Here is a 24,891-nt window from a genome sequence, read left to right on the forward strand (position 1 = left end):
CACACACACACATACACACTCCTTGTACCTACCCTCCTGCCCCAATTGCATCTTCCTACGTCCACTTCCACGTGGGGCACGGAGCCTGGGCGGTCAGAACCTGGGACCCCGCTCTCCAGGAGCCTCCGGGTCAAGGCTAGCGGCCATGTGTCCTCTCTCCTCAGCTTCCCGTGCCATCATCCTCAGCTCAGTTAACCTGAGAAGCTGGTGGCTGACTCCACAGTCAAGAACCAGGACGTGGCGGCAGGATGGGGGGCCCCCAGCCCTAGGCTCCTGCCAGCTAACCTTACAGGACCCACAGAGTACCCACGAAGGGCCCAGGGTGTCCTAAATGCCCATTGGGAGCCAGGAGGCCACTCACCAGCTCACCCCACTCTCCTGTGAGCCTTCCCAGAACCCAGCCCCAACCAGCCCAGAGCAAGAAAGAGCGGAGGGGCAAGGACGCAGGTTGGGGGTGGCTGCAGGAGGCCAGGGTGGGACAGGGGTTGGCCACCTGTAGACTCTCAGGGCCCCGCCCACCCCTTACCCCCCACCCGCTGAGGGGTTGTGAGTGCAGGGCAGCTGGGGGAGGGGCACACACCAGCTCCTGCCACCTCTCCTGACCCTTACCATCTTTTTTCTTCTAAGTTTTTTTTTAAATTCTTTCTTCTTTTTAATCCTCACCCGAAGTTATGTTTTTTTATTTTTTATTTTTAAAGAGAGAGGAAGGGACAGGGAGAGAAGGAGAAACATTGATCAGCTGCCTCCCATACCAACCCCGACTAGGGATCGTCCAGGGATCAAACCCGCAACCTGGGCATGTGTCCTGCCTGCCCAGGAATCGAACCCGAGACCCTTCAGTGCACGGAACGACGCTCCAACCAACCGAGCCACACAGGCCCAGGCGACCCTCACCATCTTCCTCTTCCTGTAGGTTGTCAGGCTGTCCGCCCTGGTGGCCTAAGGCAAGACCCCCCTGCCTACCGCCATCCGGCTCAGTCCCACTGCTCCCGGTGTCTAAGCTGGGGGGTGGGGGCAGGGCACAGAGTGACCCAGTGTCCACGGTGTGAACCACACACACCCTGAGTGAGTCACTGGGTGGGGCTGGCCGGCATCTCGGCCTCACATTCCTGGGGCCACTGCTGGAGAGCAGACGCCTTCCAGGAACTCGGTCATCCATCCGGCGGCCTGTGCCTCGGGGACAGGAAGCAGCAGGCCTGACCCAGGCCCCCCGGACAGGAGGGGCCAGGCAGCTCGAGTGCGGCCCTGGGGTGAAGCCAGAGTCCAAGGGCCTCGCCTGGCATCCCCTAGTCGCACACAGGGCACTCCCGGGCGGGCAGTGGGTACCAGACCAACAACAGTGCAGACAGGGCGGAGGGTGAAGCGAGAGGGACTTCGGACGCTGCGGGAGCGAGTGGCGAGAACTGTGAGAAGGGGAGGGGGCATCTTGGCCACAGCGTGCCAACAGCAGGGTTTTCCCAATGAGGGGAGGACAGGGAAGGGGAAGGAACTGGGGGCAAGAAGACAGCCAAGCAAAGGCCTGGATGGTGTTCAGAACCGCTACTGGCCTGGGGTCACGGAAGCTTCCGGAAGAGATGGAGAGAGGTATGGAGGGAGTCAAGACGGATCACAGAGCGCCTTCCGCTCTGTTCCCCGAAGGCTGGACTTGATGCTGAGGCTCAGGGCCCTGCAGGTTGGGCATCTGGGAAGTGGTCGGGGGCTATGTATTCAGAGCATTCCAGAAGGACAGAGTGAAGGCTGGAGGTGGTGACCCTGGAGACAAGGAGGCCTGAGCTCTGGGAACACTGGAGCGGACGGGAGGGGCAGGTGGTCCCACCGTGCGTGGCAGGGAGAGACCTGGGCAAGGCAGAGTGGACAGAGCCCAGGGAGCAGGCACCGATGACGCCGGCCCAGCGTGGGCGCTGCCCCTGAAGTCACACTGCAGGTCTCCGTCCTGGCAAGGCTCCAGGCAGGAGGGCAGAGCAAGGCACTCGGGTCTGGGGTCGGGCCTCCGTCCCCCTCCTCGCAGCCACCCCTCTGGTGGGCAGAAACCCAGTGACCCGCCTGGCGGGTCTGCCTCCCTGGCCTGGGGCACCCACCGACCTGGCCCGGGCAATTGCGCCTTTAGCTTCGTGGGCCGGTTGTCTGCAATTCTCTCGCCTGCCCGCACCCCGGCCGAAGGAGGATTTGCAGGGGATCTCTCCACGGGCTGGCAGACAGATGCCCTGTCAGCGGGACCTGCTGCTCAGGCCTGGCCTCGCAGCCAGCAAGGGGCGGCCGACGACCCTCTGGAGGTGGCCTGATTGGAACAGCCGTCCTAGACCGAGCGATGGGACTGTGCGGTCACACACAGCAGCGGGCCGAAATCGTGGTCTTCATCACGACTGGCTCACGCATGGCACTGCGCCGTGGAACCTGCGTGTGCCTCTCCCAACAGGCATGAAGGACAGCTGGGTGCGCCAGCTTCCCCCGGAGGAAACGGAGGCTCACAGAGGTGGCGGGACTCGCCCAAGATCACGGTGCCAGCGTGGGCAGAGCCAGGTGCTAACCTCTGCCTCCATCCCACGTCACCCCACTGCCACGCTCTGCCCCCCACGTGACCTCGTGTTCGCCGACCCAGGTAATGTACCCGAGAGAGCAAGTGAGGACCCCGGCTGCAGGGGGGGAGTCCGGGAGGGCCCAGAGGGAACACGGCATCCCTCCTGAAGGCCCGGGGCGGGCGTCCCTATGACGGGAGGAACAGCAAAGGGCCACTCACACTGGCCCCTTCGAAGAGCGGCCAATGAGGCGATGGGATCCTCGACCCCGCGCAGGTAGAGAGGTGGGCGGCTAACCCGAGGACGCCTGCGCGGCAGCGTCGGTGTTTTAGAACGTGTGTCTTGGGTAGGATCCTGAGCCGGAGCGTGGCACTGGGCAAAAGCTAAGGAAACCAGATAAACCAGAGGCCAGTGAGGACTCATGTGTCCATGTCGGCGCACTCACTGTAACAAAGCAGCACCACCCTAGCAGGCGAGTGACGGGGGAATGAGGAACAGGGTTTATGGAACTCTCTCTCCTCAAGGGTTCTGTAAAATTTTTAAAAAGGCTCTAAATAGCAACGTTGGCCCTAACCGGTCTGGCTCAGTGGATAGAGCATCGGCCTGCGGACTGAAAGGTCCCAGGTTCGTTCCGGTCAAGGGCATGTACCTTGGTTGCGGGCACATCCCCAGTAGGAGGTGTGCAGGAGGCAGCTGATCGATGTTTCTCTCCCATCAATGTTTCTGAGTCTCTATCCCTCTCCCTTCCTCTCTATAAAAAATCAATAAAATATATTTTTAAAAAATAATAATAAAATAAATAAATAAATAGCAACGTTGACTTTAAAACGTGTGTACAACAATTCTACTCGTGTCCTAAGGTCTCATGCAAAGGAGGGGCCCAGACAAAGGAGGGGCCCACTGCTCCCCACTGCCGGTGAGGCTCCCACATCAGCAGACATCCCAGCCGCCCCGCCCGCCAGGGGACCCAGGACCAATGAGGAAGGCTGACGGGCTTGAAGGGGGCGGGGGGTGGAGGGGGGGGGGCCTGTGCATCTCAGATCAAACCACAGGCAGAGGCGACATCTGGGGGGAAGGACGCGCCCGGGAGACCCGTGCCGTGGGCACACTGCGCAAGGAGACCCCGCGTGGCTCCGGAGCCAAGAAATTCCAGAATGAGTGTCCACCGGCTCTCAACGTTCAAGTCCACATAAGGGCCCCACTGCCCCCGGGAGAGGGGAAATTCACGCTCAAAGCTGGACGGCTCCTGTCTCCTTAACGCGCACATTTCAGCAGCCGCCCCCCCCCCCACCCCCGGGGAAGGAGCACACGCACCGGTCACTGCTGGCATCGTCCCCGGCCATCTGGGTGCTGAGCCTCAAGGTCGCTCCTTTCCTGCCTGTTCTATCACCAACAGGTTTTGGAAGAGCAGGTTGTTGCCGGGGAAAGGCCGGCGCGAGCCCCGGACGCCGCGGGCTGCAGACGCAACGCCACCCAGCTCGGCCCCTCTCTACGCAGGGCCTTCCCCACGGCTGCTCGGCTCTCTGGGCCTCCACTCCCTCCTCTCGTCACTGGGAAATGTAAACGCTCTCCTTCTTCGAGAGGTAAATGAGTGAAGGTGTAGCAAGCACAAGCACCTGTTAGCTGCTCCTGTGACTACCACTGTTCCATCCTCAACAGGGGAACTGCGGGGTCACCCATCGGACAGAGGCTTGGGTGAGGCACACGGCGGCCTGTCTGGGATCGCACTGCTGGACCTGCGACCACACTGAAGTGCAAGGACCCTCCCTTAGACGGCCAGTGAGCGGGCCTTTGGCAACCACAGAGGGGATGGGTGAGCGGGAGGAGCCAGTGCTTGAGTCCCTTCTCCCCTGGACCTCAGGCCCCCTGAGCCGGGAGACGCCCCTCAGGGCCCAGGGCCAGGCCTGTCACCTGGCAGCCTCCTTCCTGCCCCCTGCACAGGGCGGCTGTCCCAGTCCGGGCAGGACTTGCTCTCCAGCTGCTCCTGCCTGCCCTGGGTGATGCCAGACCAAGCGGCAATGACTACCCCACAAGCTGCTAAGGCCCGGACATGGGCAAAGCCAGAGGACTTCAGGGGTCCCTCACAGATGAGGCCTGGAGAGGGGTTCCCGGACAGGCTGGGGCAAGAACCAGGCCCCTGACTCCTTCAGGTCTCCTGCAGACTCTCCAGCACACACACACACAGAAGCCAACTCAGAGAGATGCCAAACCCCATCTGTCTTCCAAGCAGGGACAAGCAGGGTGCAGCGGGGGGTGGGGGGGAAGGGGGGCGACGAGGCAGGGACGCGGTGGTCAGCAGGCACCAGGGGCACAGGTCCCATCTGCCACGGACACCCCTCACGGCTGCACCCAGAGCCAAGAAGGCCCAGTGCTGGGCCCCCAAAAACTCCCCTCTCCACTCAGTATATAGGCGGGAAACTGAGGCACAGGGATGGGGGCACCTTGGTGGCCTCATTTCCTCATCTGTGCCATGGGGCCGATGCCAACCCCACCCGCCCACGTACACCAGGGCCCAGGGCACCGAGGGTTCCTTCCGGAGCCCCTGGATGGTCAGTGCCTGCATTCTCTTTAATGAGGCGGCATTCCAGATGTCCACTCCTCACTCTCTCCCACAGGCATTTCCTTGTCTGAGCTGCTCAGCACACGGAGAGGAACAGTGATGTGCTGGCCAGGCGCCCCTCCCCTGCCCCCCAGCCCCCGCCAGCTGCCCCTCCCCTGCCCCTGCTGCTGCTGGCCCAGGTCCCCGCAGCCCCAAGTGGTACCAGGTGCCTCGGGCTGGCACGCCACAGCCAAGCCCTGCAGCCCAGCAAACCCCCAGAGCTCACGAGGGCCCCTGCCTTTCTGACCCAGGGCAGGGCTGGGAGGAATGGTCCCAACAGGACGGGAATACGCAGAGCAGGGGCCCAGATCCCGGCCAGGCCCACTCGCCCCTTAAAGCCCACGCTCCATTCCCCCCACCAGAACCTCCCCTTCCCCACAAATTCCCCTCCTGGGCCACTGGAGGCCCCGAGCCAGCCTGGGAATCAAAAGGATAAAATCCAAGGACAGGAGAGAGGGCGCTGAGGGTGCCCGACACGGCCCCACTTCGGAGAGGCCACGCCGCCAGTGCCCAGGGGTGCAGACCCCGGCCCCACACCCCACTGTCAGTGTGCCGTCCACGGTGGTACACAGACGTCTGCTACAGGAATAAACAAAGCCGCGCTCCTTCCCGCAAGCCCCTGCTCCCCAGTCCATGTGGAGGACCCCAGGGCCCAGTCCAGTGTCCCCTCCACTTGCCCTCGGCCCGCAGCTCATCCCGGCCACCCCTCATGCAAAGCCCCCTCTGCACACCCAGGCCTCCCGGACCACGGTCTCCGACGGGGACACCCTCCCCACTTCTTCCAGCTGCCAATCAGCAAACCACCGACAGGACGGGGGAGGGGTGAGTGGGGATAACGGGCGGGGCTTCTCAGCTGGCACAGGGCTCCCCATCCCCGCACTGGCATCTAGGATGCCAGCCAGCGAGCTGTTGGCCTGGCGCTGCCCTTAGGCCAGTGCCCAGACGGCCGCCAGCTTCACTAAGGCAGCAAGGCACGCACATGTGGCCGGAGAGAAGGGAGGCCACAGGCCCAGTCAGCAGTCACAGAAGCCTGGTCTGCAGCAGCAGGGAGGAGGGACCCAGGGTGCAGTTCAAAGGAACACGCGGAGGCTTTGCTGATTTCATTCTGCTCCTGCTGGCGATGGCGGCTGCGCTGGCAGCGAGAGCTGGCCCGCGAGGCCCATGGCGGGGCAAGCCGGGAAAGCGAAGCCTCCGGGCTGGGTGAGGTGGGGTGCGGTGGCAAATGATCCCTCCTGGCTGCTGCCTCCTGATTCTGGGTCAGATCACTCCCTACCTGGGCACGCACCTGGCACCTGGGAGGTGAGGGCCTGGGGTGGAAACTGGGCCACGGTGGGTCCTGAGGGCGGCAGAGAAGCAGAAATGTCCAAAAGCCCTGGTCCAGATGGAGGGGAGGAGCCGTGGGCCTGGTCCAACGGCCTCATCTCTCAAATGGGTAAACTGAGGCCCAGGGAAAATGGAGAGCGACAGAGGCAGGAAGGAAACGAAGGAGAAGCCCAGGAAGTGAAGATCTGCATGAAAACGTCTACCCGACCCTGAACCCTCACATAAACACAACTTCAGGAAAGAGGCGACCGCCTCGGAGGGTGGGGGGCGGGGCTGGCACAGGGCAGGCGGGGTGAGCCAGAGCTGTCGTCCCAACCTGCTAAGGACAGGCGTACACCGAGACTGTCGGGTGGCCAGGGGTCCAGGGGTCCAAGACACCCGGTCGCAGACAGAGGAAGCCCCTAAGTCCACCCTGCACAGCTGTGCCCAGCATGGAGTTCCTTGCGAAGAGCACCTGTTCAATTCATTCTTTTTTTTTTTTAAAATATATTTTTATTGATGTCACTGAGGAAGGGAGAGGGAGTTAGAAACATCAATGATGAGGGTCATTGATCAGCTGCCTCCTGCAAGCCCCACACTAGGGATGGAGCCCACAACCTGGGCATGTGCCCTGACCGTGACCTCCTGGTTCATAGGTCGACCTTCAACCACTGAGCCACGCCAGCCGGGCAAGTTCATTCATTTTTTTTTTTTAATATATTTTATTGATTTTTTACAGAGAGGAAGAGAGAGGATAGAGAGTTAGAAACATCGATCAGCTGCCTCTTGCACACCCCCTACTGGGGATATGCCCGCAACCAAGGTACATACCCTTGACCGGAATCGAACCTGGGACCCTTGAGTCCGCAGGCCGACGCTCTCTATCCACTGAGCCAAACCGGTTTCGGCAGTTCATTCATTTTTATTTCTTAAAAGTTTCAGGGAGGAGGCTTGCTCAACCCGCTCTTGTGTTTTTTGGCCTCTCCTGGCCGCGGACCCCTCTCAGACTCTGATGAGAGTGCTGGGTCCTGGCCCGGGAGAAATGCACGAGTGCACAGTCACGCCGGGGCCCCGGGGTTCCCTGAAGCCCGCATGACCACAGGTGCAGGAGTCCGCGGGCCCGTGGTCTGCTGCCCCTGAGCTGGTCCAGGCTCTCCCTCCTGCCACAACCCCCATCACAAAGCCCCAAGCCCGGAGGCCCCAGCCCCGCCCGTGCCACAGCTCCCCCGGGGCCCTCCTGCTCCGTTTGGGTTGCACAAAAACAAGGGGTCTTTTCATCCCACAGGGTTCCAGCCCCACACCCGGGGAGCAGCTCACATTGCCCATAACCAGGCCGCACTCACGGGAGCAGGTCTTAACTCGGTGCAAGGGGACTAAGGATGCAGGGGGAGAGCAGGGAGCATCCCAGGACCTCGGACACAGGCGGGAGCTGCTGTCAGTGCGGCGGTCAGCAGGAGGAATCTGACGGAGGACAGCGGCTGCAGGGGTGGGAGGCAGCAGGGACAGGCTCACAGAAACCAGCCCACAGCCCAGGCCAGGAAACGGCCAGAGACGGCAGGAGGTGCGGGGGCCCTGGGCTTGCCGGGGGTGCTGGCACCTCCACTCAGACGGCTCCTACCATCAGCAGCACAGGCTGGTATTCCAGAGGAGGGTGGGTTAAGAGGGGCTTTCCTGACCCTCCCGGCCAGCGCCTTCCCCAGGGACAGGCGGCCGTCCCGCTGTGACCTCACCAACGTCACCCTGACCCCTTCAGCACCACAGACACAGCTAGTGGAATGACGGCAGGGCCAGGCCCAGGGCCAGAGCCCCAGGTGTGGCTGGTAATGGCCTCGTCCGCCAGGGATGGCGGGAGTAATGGCCCGCAGCTGTGCCCAGGCAGCCCACTTAACCCCGAGATGAGAGACTGCCCGCCACCTGCCGCGGCCACCGCCTCAGAGAGCAAGGAGCACAGAGGGCGGGGGAGCCGGGCCAGAGCTGCCCACTGGAGTCTGGGCCTCTCCGGGTGCTCCCCACATGGAGGGGAATGAGGGAGGGGGTGGCGGCTGGCTGGGGTCCATTCCCTTACGACCCTGCAACCCCCACTGCTTTAAAACCCATTTGTTTTCTGACCCTCAGGCCTCCTGACCGCATGCTGAGGGTAAGGGGCTGGGGGCTGGGGGCAGGGGCTGGGCTCTGTGTGAGGAGACCTCAGGAGCCCCCCAGAGCCGGCAGCCTCTCCCAGTGGGTTCCAGCACATACGTGTGAACCCACACAAGGCCCCCAGCAGAGGTGGCATCGGTGGCACCCGTGGCTGCGGGGCAACCACCAAGACCCTGCTCCACGCTGAGCAGACGAGGCGACTGCTCACACAGCCTGTGTCTGTCCCTCTCCACGGGGAGGGTGAGACTTCAGGGTGGGGAGGCAGAGGAGAGGGCCATCCTGCCAGCAGGAGCCCTAAGGGCCTGGGGCAAGCAGGGCCTGCCGAGGTCCCGGGGCGGGAGGGGTCCCAACACCGTGCTCGGCTCAGCGCTCCTTCTGTGGGCAAGTGCCGTCCCCGGCCCCCCCTGGCCCAGCCTCCCACGGCCCGGAGAGGCGGTGTCCGCTCAGTGCTGCCCAACAGAGCGCTCTGGAATGATGGGAATGTTCCTTTTCTTCCGCCATCAACAAGGTGGGAAGCTCCCCCAGGGTCAATGCCACTCAGGAACGGAAACCTTTCGTGGTACGTCATCGTAGTTCAATGGAACTGAAGCGGCCACTGTGGCCAGTGGACCCCTCTGGGCTAGGGCCAGCAACCCTTGGAGGCGGCGGGTACAGGGGCATAGGGGAGGGGGAGGGGCCCACCCAGAGGGCCTGGCCAGCAGGATGGTGACGGGCAGGACCTGGGAGCCTGGGCCGTAGGTCAGGAGCGAGGAGACAGCCTGGGCGCTGAGCGCGGGTGGCGCACCCACTGCAGGCGGGAGGCGGAGGGAGGCCCTGCCCAGAGGACAAGCCCGGGTGGGCAGCACACACCGGGTGGGAGCGGTCGGGATGAAGGAGGCCGCTGGGCCAAGCCAGCGCGGCCTTTCCAGGGTCCAGGGCTGCGAGGGGCCAGGAAGCAGTGGCTGGGAGGGAGGCAGCCAGCCCTCCGCGCTCCCTGGGAAGTGGGCGGTGAAGGGAAGGGCTGAGGGGCAGGATGGCAGAGGGAGAGGACTGTGCTTATTGCTCTGCACTAGGAAACAGGAGCCCGCTGCGGGGGAAGAAGGAGCAGTTAGGAGACAATGGTGGGGGAGGGCCCCCAGGAGGTGGGGGGAAGGGAGCCCTCGCCGGCCGGGACAGGGCCACCGGACCAGGGAGAGACTCGCTGCCTGACGTCCTGTCCCGTATGAAAGTGGTGTGTGCACATTCCAGAAAATGGGGAACGCACAGGACGAGGAGAGGAGAGAGGGCAGGGCGGGAGCTCCCATTGTCCTCCCGGCCACGGGAGATGGGAAGCGACCAGAAAGCCGAGCCTTCTGAGAGCCCGGCGCCGGCAGTGTGGCCGGAACCCCCGACAAAGGGCCACTCCCAGAGCGGGCTCATTAGGGACAGGAGACGTGCCGCGCGCCCGGGACACCGGCTCGGCCGGGGCCGCCGCACAATCGGGCCCTTGTGGGAGGCAGGGCGGGCGCTCCAGCCTCTGATTCCAAGACAAGAGCACGCCTCCTTGCCTTACAGCCGGAGACAGATTGGGGGAGACAAAGAGATGCTCCCCTGACAGTGGATGCGCTATTTTTGGAAGTGGGTCGGCTCTTCTCCATAGCGGCCGTCGTCTCGCCGCCACGGGGCCCCTTGAATGCAGCCCCAACGGGCCCCCACCGGTCGGGGCGGCCCAGCATCCCGCCACGGGCCGGGCCGGCAGAGGCGTCTGCACGGCCATGCTGGTCTCAGACGGCTCCCAGGTGTGGAGGGGAGCCAGCTGGCGGTGCTCAGGGCTGGGGTAGGTGCTCGGGAAATCCAGGGCCAGGTCCAACCCCACTTCCCGTGGCGGCCGGCAGCCCCACTGGGCACACCAAAGCCACCTCCCCCAGCACCCAGTCACACAGGTCGGCCAGCGGACACGGTGCACGGCCGGCTTCTCCCTCAGAGCTAATGTCTGCTGACACCAGCCTCCCACTGGGCCGGCCAGCCGGTCAGGGCCTGTGTGGGGCAGCGTCCTTGCCCCCAGCTGACGCCGAGGCTTTCCTCCTGGAGCTTCCATTCCCACCGTCGCTCTGGCGGCCCAGGGAAGCCCTACAACCGCTGAGGCCTCTGGGACCACTGGGGCCGCCTCTGCGGGCCCATCCAGGCGCTGGCGTGCTTTGGAGTTCCTGAGTGACATCTAATATGCAGCCGAGGTCAGGCACCACGGACCAGAGCAAGTGTGGGGGAATCGAGCCATGACCTCCTGTTTCATAGGTTGATGCTCAACCACTGGGCCACACCGGCCAGGCATGTGTGTGGTTTTTCTTTAATAACGAAGGGGAAACAGGGAAGAGGGGGAGGGTGAAAGTCACGTTAGCAGCTGAAGGCCATTCGATGCCAACGGGAGCAGATGAAAAAGAAAGGCAGTTGTGGCCAAGTAAATACCCCGCCCAGTGCTTCCTGCCCACCCACCCCGCACCCCAACCTTCACCGAGCACCTGCTACGTGCCAGGAAGACTGACCCCGCCCTGACGCCCTGACGAAGGTCATGGGCTGGGGGAGAAACAGGACAGCACGCCAAGGGAATTCAGGTCCAGCCCAAGTGGCCTTGTCCCGGGCAAACGCCGCACCGGGGAACCGGAGCTCTGCGCTCTCCTCGGGCGCCAAACCCGTTACACAGTCCGCGCCCGGCGATCGCGTGGCAGAGGCCGGTAATTCCATCGAGGCTCTCAGTGTGGCTCTGCACAAGGACAGGAGAGCCAGGCAGGGGTCTCGGCCTCCACCACGGCCGGGCAGAGCGGTGCCTGCGCGCCACAGGCGGCCACATCCCCTCCACTACCCAGGGCTCCATCCTGGGACCCGCCCCAAGCCAAGGACCACCACCAGGCAACAGACCTAACCACACGTGTGCCCGACAAGAGGCGGGGTGGGCTGTGGCTCTGTCTGCCATGGGAACGCCGAGTCACGGGGCCTGAGAGGCCTCCCATTGGACAGATGGGGAAATGAGGGCGCAGGGGGAGGGAGGGGCCTGGCATACGGACAGGTGGACAGGTCGCGAGTGAGCGGAAGATGCTGGTTCTGTCTGTGTGGACCAGCCCACAGAACAGTGCGGGGTGACCCTCCTGTGCCCACAACACCCCAGCTGATGGGGCCCCTCTCAAGCCCAGCAGGTAACCCACCTCTATTAAGTGGGGGGCAGAAGAAAGGGAGGGGGTCGGCTGCCTCCTGGGCTGTGTGAGAGACCCCATGTCTGGCGGAGCCCTAACAGGTAACTCTGGGTCCCCGTGGAAACGCGCATCAGGCAGGGCCGCAGCGGACGGCAGAAAAAGTGCAGCGATGAAGAAGTACCAACGGCCAGTTACAGCCACAAGGCTGTAAAGTCAGCACAGGGAGCCATAACCGGTGTGGCTCAGTGGATAGAGCGTCAGCCTGCGGACTGAAGGGTCCCGGGTTCGATTCTGGTCAAGGGCATGCACCTTGGTTGTGGGCACATCCCCAGTAGGAGGTGTGCAGGAGGCGGCTGATCGATGTTTCTCTCTCATTGGTGTTTCTAACTCTCTATCCCTCTCTCTTCCTCTCTGTAAAAAAATTAATAAAATATATATATATTTTTAAAAAGTCAGCACAGGGAATACAGGCAATAATCTGTAATCACCATTGTGTGGTGTCAGGTGGGTACTAGACGTACCCAACTGATATACCAACTATAATTGAAAAATAAATTTTAAAATAGTAATTTTAAAAATGGTTTAAAACTAAGAGGGGAAAAAGAGAAAACCGTAGCTGCAAGTGCCCGCAGCTGGGAAGGCCCAACCCGGGGACTTTAGGGGGGACACAGATGCAGCGGGAGGAGCTATCAGACCCCCCCTGCCCTGGCCCTGCCCAACCCCCCGCTCCCAATCACCAGTCGCCCCACTGAGCCAGCTGTGCCGCCCACTGCCCACCATATGCCTGGGCTCCAGCTGTTCCTGCCGCCACACCTGGCCCCTCCCTGCCCTCCTCTGCCTGCACCAACCTGCTCCACCGCCAAGACCTCGTCAGCTTCCAGTCCCAACCCCCCCACCCCCACCCCCACCTCCACCCCCACCACGACCTCCCGGCACCCTAAAGAGGTGGACAGACAGCCAGGCACTTCGGAGCGTGAAAGGGGGGTGGCAAACGGTCGCCCTGGGAGGAGAGGGCACCCAGGCAGCGCAGGCTCCAGGGTCACCTGATGGGGGCTCCTGGCCCCGCCCCCGGCCCCACCGGCCTGGGGGGACCCGGCCTCCGCAGCCCAGGCGGGGGTCATGGGGCCCAGCAGGGCTCTTCCCTGTGGCGGGAAGCCCGTGACAGAACACACCGGGCCGGCGCCTTTGATCCGCATCAAAGACAGTTCTGGAACCCGCCCCGATGCCAAGGCTGGACGTCAGGAGGACGGGCCAGGATGCACAAGCTCAGAGACAGACAGAGAGGACGACTGAGGGCCCGGGGGGCTCCAGCGCCGTGTAGCCAGGCCGGCGTGTCCCTCCCTCCCAGGTCCCCTCTAAGGGCCCGGCAGGCTCTGCGCAGCGCCTCGGGCTCTCCAAGCAGCTCCTCTGCTCTGAGATACCTTCGCCATCCAGTGAGCGAGGGCCGCTGGCCCGCCCTCCTGCCTCCGACTCTTGACTCTTCGCTGACTCCAAGACGCACTCACCTCCAGCAGAGAAGGGAAAAGCCCATCTTTGAAATCAGGAAACAACAAACCAAAGGGGTGAAGGCCTCCGGGCGCAGCAGGAAGGAAGGAACACCCCCCTCCACACCCCACCCCCGGCTCCCCAGGGCTCCGGCTCTGCAGCTCCACCTAAACCTCTTTGCAGGGTGAGCTGGAAGAGTCAGTGCACCCCATCTCTCTGAGCTGCCTCCCCGAGAACTGGAGATGGGCAGAGACTTGTTCCAGAGCAGGCGTCCATCACTGGGCGACCCGGCGCCAGAACCGCCCCCACCCTCCACCACCTGCCCTGCCGGCAGGGGACAGCGGCCACGTGTGACAGTGACCGGCTTTGGGTGCTGCTAGCAGGGGGACCATTCCCGGCTTTTCACTCTCCAGGGGGTGTCACGTTCCCTCAGCAGACAAGCCTGTTCCTCAGTCACCAAGCCTTTGGCCAAGCGACAGGAGTCCCCTCGTCACCTCCAGGGAGATGGAACTGCTCCCGAGCCAGCTCTGAGGTCTCCGCGTGGCCCCTGCACGGAGCCAGGCGCTGGCCTGGGAACCAGGCTGCAGGCGGGCCACGCCTGTCCTGTGACCAGCTACAGGGGCGGCTGCAGAAAGCATGTCACCCCGGGGTGGTCCGACCTGCCCTCAGAGGTCAGAAGTCAGAGGAAGGCTATAGGGGTGGGGGTGGGGGTGGGGGCAGAGCTTCGGGGCAGACCTGGCTGGTCTGAGCCTGCAGAGAAGGTTCTCTCAGGATCACTGTCCCTGTGATGGCCCCAAAGAGGCCCCAAGCCTCCCCCTGCTGCCCCTGCCCAGCCTACCCCAGGGCGCACACCAGCCTCACGCTCTGCACCGCCACTCCCCAGCCAGGCTTCCGGAACCGGACAGAGTCAGTCCCCGCTCAATGAGCGTCTGCTGCGCTTCCCTTCCCGCTTCCGGGCTACCGCTCCCAGCACCTGGCCCGCCCTCCTGCCCCCCGCCCCCCGACTCTGCCCACTGGTCACGACGCGCGCAGTCAGGTTTCCGAGCTATGTGGGGTGTCCGGTCGGATCCCACTGGGTTCAGCGACGCCCCCACCCGGTGCCCAGGCCGCTGCCTGCACCCCGCCCCTAAGGCAGCTCCCCACTCCGGAGGGAACATGTCCGCTGTGGGCGCTGATGTCTGGACCACAGCAGCTCTGGCCTGTGCCCTTTGGGCTGCACAGCACTGACGTCCTGGGGCTGACAGCGCCCCTCCCCCCACGGCCCGGCAGCAGCTCCCGGCCCCAAGGCCCTTCTTCTCCCGGCTCAGCATTCCAGTTCTTTCTGTTCCCATGCCAGGGCTTCCAGGCCCGGGGCCTGCCCAGCTCGCCACACAGCGGGGGGAGCTCGCCCAGGCCTCCCTCCGCCTGTGCCTGCTGGGTGCCCCCTCCTGCCCTTCAACCGACAAGGACGCCTCTGGCTCGGACACCAGGCGGGCACAGGGCTCCCCGCACAGGTCCCCTACGCTCACCCCAGAAGGCGGTCTGCAGGGGTCCAGGTGGCAGTGGAGGTCACTAAACCTACCCTTAAAGGCCCAGCTCTAGGACAGGGTATTATTATCCCGAGGACACAGGTGAGGAAACTGAGGGTTAGAAGCTCAGGGAAAAGAGGTTAACCGAAGAATGTACTTATTTTTAATTTAATCTTTTTAAACCGAAAAGTTTATATGCATGTATGCACAGCCCATGAGAACGAACAAGAGTGCAGTGAAGGCCGGGGGTGGGGCAGGAGCCGGGGGGAGGGAGGCAAAGGGGGGGAAATGGGGGACGGCCGAAATACTCCCAACGGTAAAAATAAACCCATCGGGTCCAGGGAGCTGCCCCGCTCACGCAGCAGGTGGCAAGGCCAGGACCACCCCCCTGCCCCCCACCCCTGCCAGGTCTCTTGACCTGGAACCAGAGCCCTAACCATTTGGCAGCCCTGCCCCTAAGCACACCCAGCACTGAGCGCGCCCGCTGGGCGGAGAGCATTAGCGTGTCCAGACGCAGCTGCCCTTCCAGGCCTAAGCACATAGTACGCTGCTCTCCCCTCACCCCCTTCCCGCCCAGGCCCCACCACCACCCAAGGCTGGGCTCCGCTCCCCACTCTGCAGGGAGAAAGCTGAGGCCCCCAGAGGACCCAGGCCTCCCTGCTCTGCACTGACGCCGGACAAGCGTGTGTGGAAAGTCCCGGGGGGCGGGGGGGGGGGGGGGGGGGGCGCGGACTATCTTCAACCGTGTTCACATCCTAGGAGCTCAGAGGCCAGGGCATGGGCAGTGGGTCTGGCGGGCCCCCGGCAGAAGGAAGCCACGCTGACCGAGTGAGGGATGAAGCTCAAGAGGTGAGGAGAGCCCTGGGCTGGAGGGGTGAGGGTTCAGTTCCAGTCAAGGGCATGGACCTTGGCTGCAGGCTCGATCCCTGACCAGCCGGGCACCTGCGAGGTAACCAATCGACATGTCTCTCTCACATGGACGTTTCTCTCTCTCTCTCCCCCTCCCTTCCTTCCACTCCCTGTAAAAATCTGTGTAAAAAATACCCTCAGGTGAGGATTAACAACAAAAGAAGAGGTGAGGAGGTGAGGAGGTGAGGAGGTGAGGAGGTGAGGAGGTGAGGAGGTGAGGAGGTGAGGAGGTGAGGAGGGCTCGGGTGCCAGAGCCGGGGCAGCGCCTGCCTCCTCTGTCTTCGCTGTGTGGATTCAAGCAAGAAAACGGGGAGCCAGGGTGGGGCTGAGGGTCCCACTTCTGCAGAGGAGGTGCCACGTCTGTGCCACACACGTCCCGCCCGGGAGCTCCCTCCCTCCTGGCTCTGTGTCCCCCCGCGGGTCCCAGGGCCCTGCCAGGACCAAGCTTGGGGGAGGCCATCCACTGCTGGTGGGCCTTCCTTGGGGGGGGGGTCCCTCCAGTTCTCCAGCCTCTGTCCCAGCCCAGAGGGGCAGCAGGCACTGGGCAGGTGGCTAATCTGACACCGGAGACCCAAGACTGAGCCCAGGCCCCAGCACCACCACCAGCCCAGTGGGACCCAGAGCAAGTCCCTGTACCTCTCCAAGCCTCAGTTTACCCATCTCTGATATGGGGCCATCTGGGCACTCGGAACAGAAACGAGTTGGGGCTGGGAAGCTCTCTGTGGTCAACTGAGAAGGGCTGGGCATCCCCTAGCCCTTCCCTGGGGTACCTGCCTGTGAGCTCCTTTAGTGCAAGGCCAGCACCCCAAGGCTGCTGACGGAGGGTCAGCTGCAGCTGGGGAGGGAGTGGGAAGGCTTATCTAACCCGCCCATTGTCTTCACTGACCTTTGCTCCGGGCTAGGCTGGGCTTCCGAAGAGCCTCCTTAGGAGCCAGTCCCGCGCAGGAGGCGCTAAGCTGGGTGGCCCCTATTCGGGCCAGAGCGATCTATCTTGTTCTGAAGGCCAGGACCACCCCCGCCTCACCCTCCCTTTAAACCAACAAAAACACAAGCCGGAGAACAAACCCATCTTATTTTGAGAAGCTCGCATTTTAAACCCAAACTTTAAAAAGTAAACAGGGCTGTTCAAAGGCATGCTGGAGGTCCTGGTTCCCCAAGTTAGCTCAAGGGGTGCGGCCCAGGGGTGGGGGAGGGACCGGGACTGACGTGCACAGGGACAAGCTGGGGAGGGGGGAAGGGGGCATGAAGGATGGGGGGAGGGGGCGCAAAGGATGGGGGCAGGGCAAGGGAGAATTGCTGGAAATGCTTTTGTTTGAAACCTCCTCAGTTCAAGGGACAACCTGAGGTGCGGGCGTCTGGGGTTCACCTGCCTCAGTTTGCCCCACTGGATCAGGGTAAGGAGCCCTCAAGTCCAGACTTTAATTGGCCCTCGGTCAAAATCATGAGAAAGGGGGAGGCTATTTGCATACCCATTCAGAGGCCCACCAGCCACCCAGGATGGGCCACATCCCACCACAGCCTCCTGGGCCTTCAGGGCACTCAGCCAGCTGCCAGGTACCCCGCAGCTCCCGGGAGAAGGCCAGAGGGTCCCCATTCCCTGGGCGCATTGGCAGGTGCAGCCAGACACAGGCCCAGACACAGACACTCAGATGAGCCGCCGTTCTCAACAGCAAACAGTTGTAAAGAACGCTGATCTGCTTGGTGAGCCCCCAAAAGCGTCCCTATGGGTCTCTCAGGAGGAGCCTTGGGGAGAATGTTCCCGACGAGGATTCGGACCACTGCGGAGACCGGCCCTGTGCAGACCTGGCCCCCTCGCCCCCTCGCCCGCCGTGGGAAGGGGGCACTCGGGGCCTGCGCCGCGCGGCAGGAAGAGCAGAGGCGCAGTCAAGCCCAGTAACTTGCAGAGACAAGAGGCGGCGTGGGGACTGGATTCGAACCCCAGATGGACTGACCCCTCCAGGTAACGGGGTTATCAACCCTCTGCCCAGTGGTCCCTGATAAGGAAGTGACACTTCCCAGGATGGGGTTAGAGGGGCAAACCTGGGTCAGGAATCAAGAATAGGGAATCACCAGTGTCTCCTGATAACGGTATCAGCCAACATGACAGCAGGCCACAGAGGCAAGCCAGCCCACCGCCTAGCAGGAGAGCCCTGCAAGGGGGGGGGGGGGGGGGGGGGGCGACGCCGGCGCCTGGACCGGAGACCCTTCAACCTCCCCCAGCCTGCTCTGCACTCAGCTTCAAACCGCAGGTCTGAGGACAGAAAGGCATTGCTCTGAAAAGGGCCTTTCCTGGTTCCCAGGCATCCTATTCATGTTGTGAGAACATCTCAAGGCCACACATGACTTCAGAGACAAAACTAAACAATAGCAATCCTGTCTGGACCTGAGATCGGTGATAATGATGCCGAACAGGGCTGTCACAGCGTTGCCATCTCCGTCTGTGGCAGTCCTGCCCCAAGTGTGCCAGAGACTTGGTAAGGGGGGGGGGGGGGGGCATGGGCTCTGCAGGAAACCCTACACCTCAACCCCCACCCACCCCAGTGGGGTGGAAACCCTCAGGTCTAGCCCAGTCCACCACTCCTGCATCCCTGCCAACTACAACCCACACGCTGCGCCAGACAGGGGCCGCGTCAGACGCCACCAAACTCCCCTGCACATATGCCACGACACTCAAGCACCTCAGTGCCCTGCGGAGAGCCACTCTCGCCGAGCGCCGTCAATGACACAGCTCAAAACCAGCGACGCCTCACTTCCCAGCCACAGGACTGCAGCAATCCCCTCCTCCGTACTGCACTTGGAGAAACTGAGGTTCAGACATCTGACCCTCCCAAGGGCCCCCCAGAAGGCTAGGCCAGAAAGGCTGGTACAAGGGCCCCGCACTCTCCAAACCCTGAAACCCCAACAAAGTAAACACCGAACCCTGAGCTACTGCCATTGGCCTTAAAGGAGCTTGTGGTGGGAGGTGGGGTCGGATACAGAGTTACCAAAAGTAACCCGAGTTGTCGTCGTAGATTGCTAATCGGTAACAAAATATCCCTCTCAACCCAGTCCTGCCCTGAACTCACTGGCTGGGAAGGTAAATAAAGGAAAAACTGTGCGACACTATAGCACCCCATCTCCTGGGTCCAGTTCCCACCCCCCCACCCCCAAGGCGCCTGCAGAGGCCACTTGGCCACCAAACCAAAGACAGAGCGTCCGTCCCCCGCTGAGGTTGTCACGGCGGGGAAGAATGGTCACTTAAGGCCTAATACATTTTCTCTGAACGAGGAAAGCCTTTAAAAGAACCAGAAAGGGCCCGGCCGGTGTGGCTCAGTGGTTGAGCGTCAACCTATGAACCAGGAGGTCATGGTTCGATCCCTGGTCAGAGCACATGCCCGGGTTTCGGGCTCAATCCCAATGTGGGGCGTGCAGGAGGCAGCTGATCAATGATTCTCCCTCATTTTTTTATGTTTCTATCTCTCTTTCCCTCTTCCTTCCTCTCTAAAATCAATAAAAATATATCTTTAAAAAGAACCAGAGAGGGCTGCTTAATCCACCTTCGGGCATATAGTTCAGGTAGTAGCAATTGCCACGGGAACTGCAGAACTGGGAGCCAGGCCACCAAAAAATGTGGAAAAACCGGGAGGCAGGCGAAGAGACGGCAGGGAGGAGGGCCCCTCATCAGAGGGCTGGGAGTGGGGGTCACTGCCCTGCTCCACAGCCCCAGCTGGGGGTTCCAGGCCCTGGGCCAACCGTCACAAGGCGTGGAAGACAGTAGCTGAGCTTTCCTGAGGCCAAAGGTCCTCCCACCCACACCCTGCCACCCACCGCCCTGGCACTTCCTGGACGGCACCCACAGTGGATAAAGCCCTGCAGGAGCTTTCTCTCCACCTCAACTCTCCCGGGCAGGGATCATCATCGTCCCCATTCTACAGGCGAGGAAACTGAGGCACAACGCGGAGCCAAGCCAAACATACACATCCCTCTGGCAAGTCTTAGAGCCTCTGTGGCGAAGTGCGGGGAGCCTTGTGGCCAGGGTCCGAGGGCCCAGCGCCTCCAGGTCTCACCCGGGCTGCAGGGGCTCCCTCCCAACCCACAAGCGGCCCCTGGAGGCCCAGGCTTATTTCCAGCCCCAGGACACTCCTGGATGCAGTTCTGGTTTGGGGCAGCCTGTTGCTCCCAATCAGAGGGGAAATTCACGTGCGCTGTGAAGGCCTTTTATTTTTTGTTTTTTGGGGTTTTTTGCCTGTGAGCTTCCGGCTGGAGGGCAGGGATTTCCAGGATGAGAGCAGGCGCCCCCGGCCAGCCCTGCAGTGCGGGACATTCACACAGATAACCCCGCAGGAGACAAACTTTTCTGGGGTCTAGGGTCCCGCCTGGCTGCGGATTAGAAGCTGGGCAGGGACACGCCTACATCACTGGACCAGAAACACGCCACCCAACGCCCTGCTGCGGTGGACGCGAGGTCCCCAGCGCGGAGTCCGGGACGCCAGCTGGAGGGGAGGTCGGGAGTGGCGGCCGCCGCCGCCGCCGCGGGGGAGGGGAGAGGGGCTGGGACCCGCGCTGCCCCGCCGGTGCGGGCCTTACCGTGCAGGCCGTTGGGGATGCTTCGGTGGTGCGGTGGCGCCGACAGGTCGTCCAGGGACCTGCGCGTGGCTACGGTTTTGCCGTCGGGGATCTTGTGCGGCCCGGGGGGCAGCAGCGGAGGCGGGACGTGGTGGTGGTGGTCCGGGCTGCCGCCGCTGCCCGCGCTCGACGTGCTGCTGCCGTCGCCCACGTCGCGGGCCCCGGTGCCCGCCGCGCCGCCCGCCAGCGGCCCGCTCAGGCTGGCCTGGCTGTCGATGGAGCTGCGGGAGCCCGCGCCGCCGCCGCCGCCGCCGCCCGCGCCCCCCGCCAGCGCCGCGCGCTCCTCGTCCAGCAGCAGCACCAGCTCCTTGAGCTCCAGGTTCTCGCGCAGCAGGGCCTCCTGGCGCGCCTCGAGCTCGCGCAGCTTCTGCTGAGAGCGGGCCACCTCGTGCCACACCGCCCCGGCCGCGTGGCGCCCGAAGCGCTGCCACTCGCGCGCCAGCTTGCGCCCCTTCTGCCGGTCGTCGTCCAGGAAGCAGCAGAGCTCGCGCAGCTCCTGGTTGTCGTCCTGCAGCCGCTGGTTCACGTCCTTGAGGCCGCGGATCTCCAGCAGGTGCTGCTGCAGCCGCCGGTTCACGTCGCGCATCAGGCCGCCGTGCTCCAGCATGAGGCCCACCTTCTCGCCCTCGGCGCGCCGCAGCCGCCGCGCCAGCTCCTCCTTGCTCCAGCGCAGCAGCTCCTCGTCCGGCACCTGGCTCAGCTCCTCCGACGCCGCCGCCGCCGCCGCCGCCGCCGCCGGGGGCTTCGCCATGGCGGGGCCGTCACCGCGGCATCGCCCGCGCCCTCGCCCGGCCAGCGCTCCCCGCGCCGGGGCTGCGCCGGGCCGGTCCGCGCGTGGGAGGGGGACAGGCGGGGGCGAGTGCGGCCCGCTCCGCGCCGCCTCGCGTGTCCTCACGTAGCGCCCACTCGGGCCGCCGGGAAGCCGCGCGTCTGCGGATTCGGCGAGCGAAGATCGCCGCTGTGTCGGCGGCCGCCGCGCCGGGTGCTCTCCGGGCTCGGGCGAAGCAGGCGGAGGCCCGCCCCCGGCCCAGCTCCCGGAGCCCCAGCCGCCCCGCCCACTCCGGGCGGGGAGGAGGCGGGGTACCGCACCCCGGCCCCGCCTCCAGGGAAAGCGAGGGGGCGGGCAGAGACGCGGCCGGGCCCTGACATCCCCCACCGCTGTGCGCTCGCCCGCCCGGCGCCCCGCCAGAGGCGCGTTCGAGCCGCGGTCCCGCCCTCCTGCCCGTCCCATTGGGCCTCTCCGAGGGTGTGCGGGAGGGGCGGGGCGCACGCGGGGGCCGCCGCCGAGATGGTACAGTCCACCCATTGGGCTTCCAGCACTCCCTCCTCCCGCTGGCGGTTCAAGTTTCTGCTCCGGGAGGACGCGGCCTGGGCCAATCCCAGGGCTACAGGGCGCTTTTAAAATGCAGGTACAGTGCGGGGAGGGCGACGGTGGGAAAGGTAGGGCTGGGCTTCCCTTAAAGGAGACGCGCGGGAACGAGCGCGGAGCCCCCTCTCCAGCCCGCGTACCCCGCCCGCCCGTCCCCGCCCCAAATAAACAAACACCCTCGACCCAGAGGACAGGTCCCCTTCGCCCTCCCAGGGCACCGGAGTCCAGCGTAGTCTGAGCCACGCCAAACAATAGGACTCTGACTCGGGGTCGCTCTTCCGGCGGCGGGGCGGCTCTTTGTCCCCTACCCTGCCCCCGGCTCACCGCCCCCCGGAGTGCGCAGAGGGGCTGCGTCTCCACTCCACCCGGGGACTGTGGCTGCGGCGCCGGTGCACCGGAAGGTCAGGGCCTCGCCAGCCGCGTCCCGCAGCGACGTCCGTACCCTCTTCCCTGCCCCGAGGGGGCGAGGGCGCCGGGAACGTGCCCCCACCCACCCCCCCCCGCCGCGCGCCCCTTGCGGCTCTCAGAGAACCGCTCCCCCGCCCACCCGGCCGCGCGTCCCAGGGACTCCGGGGAGCATCTCCGATTCTCCAGGTGGAGACCCACTGGAGCCTGAACGCCGGGGTTGCCGGGCGCGGAGCCGGCCGCAGAACCCCCTCCCCACCGGCAGCTGCGCCCCTTCCCACAGCCTGTGAGTCTGCCTCGTTATCTTCGTGTCCCCGAAGCGCATTTATGGCGCGTCTGCTGGGAGAGGAGCGGAGGGGGGCGTGGATCTCCCGGGACCCGCAAGGAGATAAATAAAACCCGCGTTCTCGACCGTGAACGGCCACAGCCTGGAGCGCGCGCCAGCTGATGTCCCCATTTACAGCCGCTCAGCCATTCATCAGCCACTGCCCAGCACCTACTCCAGCCAGACCTGTTCTAGTCCCCTCGTCCTCCCCCCACCCCCCCCCCCCTCCACCACCACCACCACCACCAGGGCTTCTGCAGAGGACGACAGCAGAAGCCACTGCTCTCTGAGGGAACTTTGCCCTCTGGGAGAAGGAAAGAGAAAATAAATGAGTTAACTAGGAGGCTGCAATAAGTGCTGTGCAGGGGATTAGCCCGGCTGCTGCCACAGAAAGTGATAATCAGTTACTTTAGATCCTGGAGTCAGGGCGGACCTCGGACCAGGTGCTTCTAATCTGAGATCTGAGCAAAAAGAAGGACAAAGATAAGAGGGAAGGGCGCTCTGGGCGGAGGGGAAGCTGGTGCAGAGGCCCCAGGGTGAGCCGCCTGTTCCAGGAAGGCGGCGGGGCTGGGACTGGGCCAGGGAAGCGGGCTGAGAGAGGAGGCCAGCGGGGCCAGCTCATGCATGATCCTAAAGCAGCTGGGAAAGCCATGGGGGTTAGCAGGAAGCAACATGACCCAGTTTGCCTTTTAAGAGGCTCACTCCGGACCATATGTGGAGGAGGGATTGGGGGGAGGGGCGTGTGCACAGAGGGGCCCAGATTCAGGACCTCCTTCCACACCCATCAGCCCCTCTTTGCAGGTGGATGGTCAGGAGGGGGCAGGGGGAGGTGAGAGGATGAGCCTCAAGGGCGTAGCTTTGAGGGTTAAGCCCCGGGGAAGCTGAGGGTCCCCCACACATGGCCCAGGAGGGCCTGCGGAACCAAGGGCCCCGTGGCCAAGAGCCACAGGAGCACCCCTGACGTCCCCATGGTGCAGCAAAGACAGTGCTGGAGAGGAGGCTCCTGGGTGGTGTGAGAGACAGTGTCTGCTCCCAGCACCATGGCTGGACAGGCCGGGGCGGAACGGGATAGGACCATAGGAGGTGGCAAGGGCCCAGAGCTCAGATAGGCGCCTGAAGCAAAGCCAGAGCCACCAGAACCCCCGCAAAAACCCACATCCCCCAGGGCCCAGCAAGAGGCACCAAGCCCCCTAGAATACTCATGGTCCAGGGGTCGGCAAACTCATTAGTCAACAGAGCCAAATATCAACAGGACAACGATTGAAATTTCTTTTGAGAGCCACATTTTTTTAAACTTAAACTTCTTCTAACGCCACTTCTTCAACATAGACTCGCCCAGGCCGTGGTATTTTGTGGAAGAGCCACACTCCAGGGGCCAAAGAGCCGCGTGTGGCTCGCGAGCCGCAGTTTGCCGACCACGGTCATGGTCCAACAGACCCAGTACCCCGAGCCAGGATCTGGGGAATGTCAAGTGTGTGTGCTTGTTTAGCCTTCGGTCATGAAAGCCCTGGCTTGTCATGGAAACTAACAGCAGACCATGGACCCCAACACTAGTGAACGTCGTTGTGGGTCTGTTTAAACACCGAGGGGCACCCCCACTCCTCTACTTGTCCCCCAGACTCTCCCAGGCTGTGGCGTCCATTTAAAGCCACACTAACGTTTCCGAGAGCGGGCTGGGGCGGGAGCTGGTACAGAGCAGATAAAATACTCCGAAACGCAGGCTCTGTGAACCGGGAAACGGCGCTACACGGGTGGTAAGTGATTGTCTCCCCACCGGGCGGGGACGGGGCTCTCCCAGCCTCGGGCCTGGCTGGGGCCCTGAGCACAGACCCCCTCAGCACAGGCCCCATCTGGTGTTTGCTGAGTGGATGTGGGTCCCTCCGGTGCACGACCAATGACGTCTGAGCCCCTCGTTTTGAAGGTGAGGAAACAGCCACCAGCAGGTCACATTCCTCGCCCAGGGTCACTTTCATTCACTGGTTGACTGAACACAAAAACATCGCATGTGTCTTTATCCACATATGCGTGTATGTGTGCAATCGCATACGCATTGTACATTGTACCACGAAAGAGAGGAGCCGAACGCATCATTCCGGGAGCATGCTGGGACACGGAGCGGCTTCCTGGAGGAGGTGACACCGGAGTTGGATCTTGAAGAACAAGTAGGAGTTTGTCAGATTGTTGGGAGGGAACAGCACAAGCCGAGGCCCAGAGGTGAGCAACAGTGAGGCGTGTGCGCAGACACAGCCGTGCCCACTGCTGGAGTGTGTGAGAGGGGCACTGTGAGCCTCTGTAGGAAGTATGGCCGCCTCCCTGGGGCTCTGCTAGTTAACAACAACAATAATCATCATCACCACCACCTACCAGCACCCAGTAAGCGCCAGGGGTTCTAACCATCCCTCACGTGATGGTCGCAACAGCCCCGGGAGACGCCATTCGCCTTCTAGGATTGAACATGGATTCCCGTAGGCCTGGTGGTTCGTCTCCACCGAGCTCAGATCACCGAGTATGAACCTGCGGGCAGTGTTCAGAGGCCCGTGGATGCCTGAGGACTCGGGGGTGGTCAGCAAAGGGTTGTGTGGT

General features: G+C 63.4%; 1 protein-coding gene across 1 annotated transcript in view; it reads right to left on the bottom strand.

The window, feature by feature from the left end:
- The window catches only part of CCDC85C (coiled-coil domain containing 85C), a 72,899-nt gene extending 51,920 nt beyond the window's left edge, over positions 1–20,979 (bottom strand). The window contains exon 1 of the mRNA XM_028130093.2: positions 20,171–20,979. Coding sequence (XP_027985894.2) covers positions 20,171–20,960 — 790 coding nt within the window. The 5' untranslated portion in view covers positions 20,961–20,979. The remainder of the gene's footprint in view (positions 1–20,170) is intronic.
- Positions 20,980–24,891: the final 3,912 nt, after the last annotated feature.

Source organism: Eptesicus fuscus, chromosome 5 (assembly GCF_027574615.1).
Source record: "Eptesicus fuscus isolate TK198812 chromosome 5, DD_ASM_mEF_20220401, whole genome shotgun sequence".
Lineage (NCBI taxonomy): Eukaryota > Metazoa > Chordata > Mammalia > Chiroptera > Vespertilionidae > Eptesicus > Eptesicus fuscus.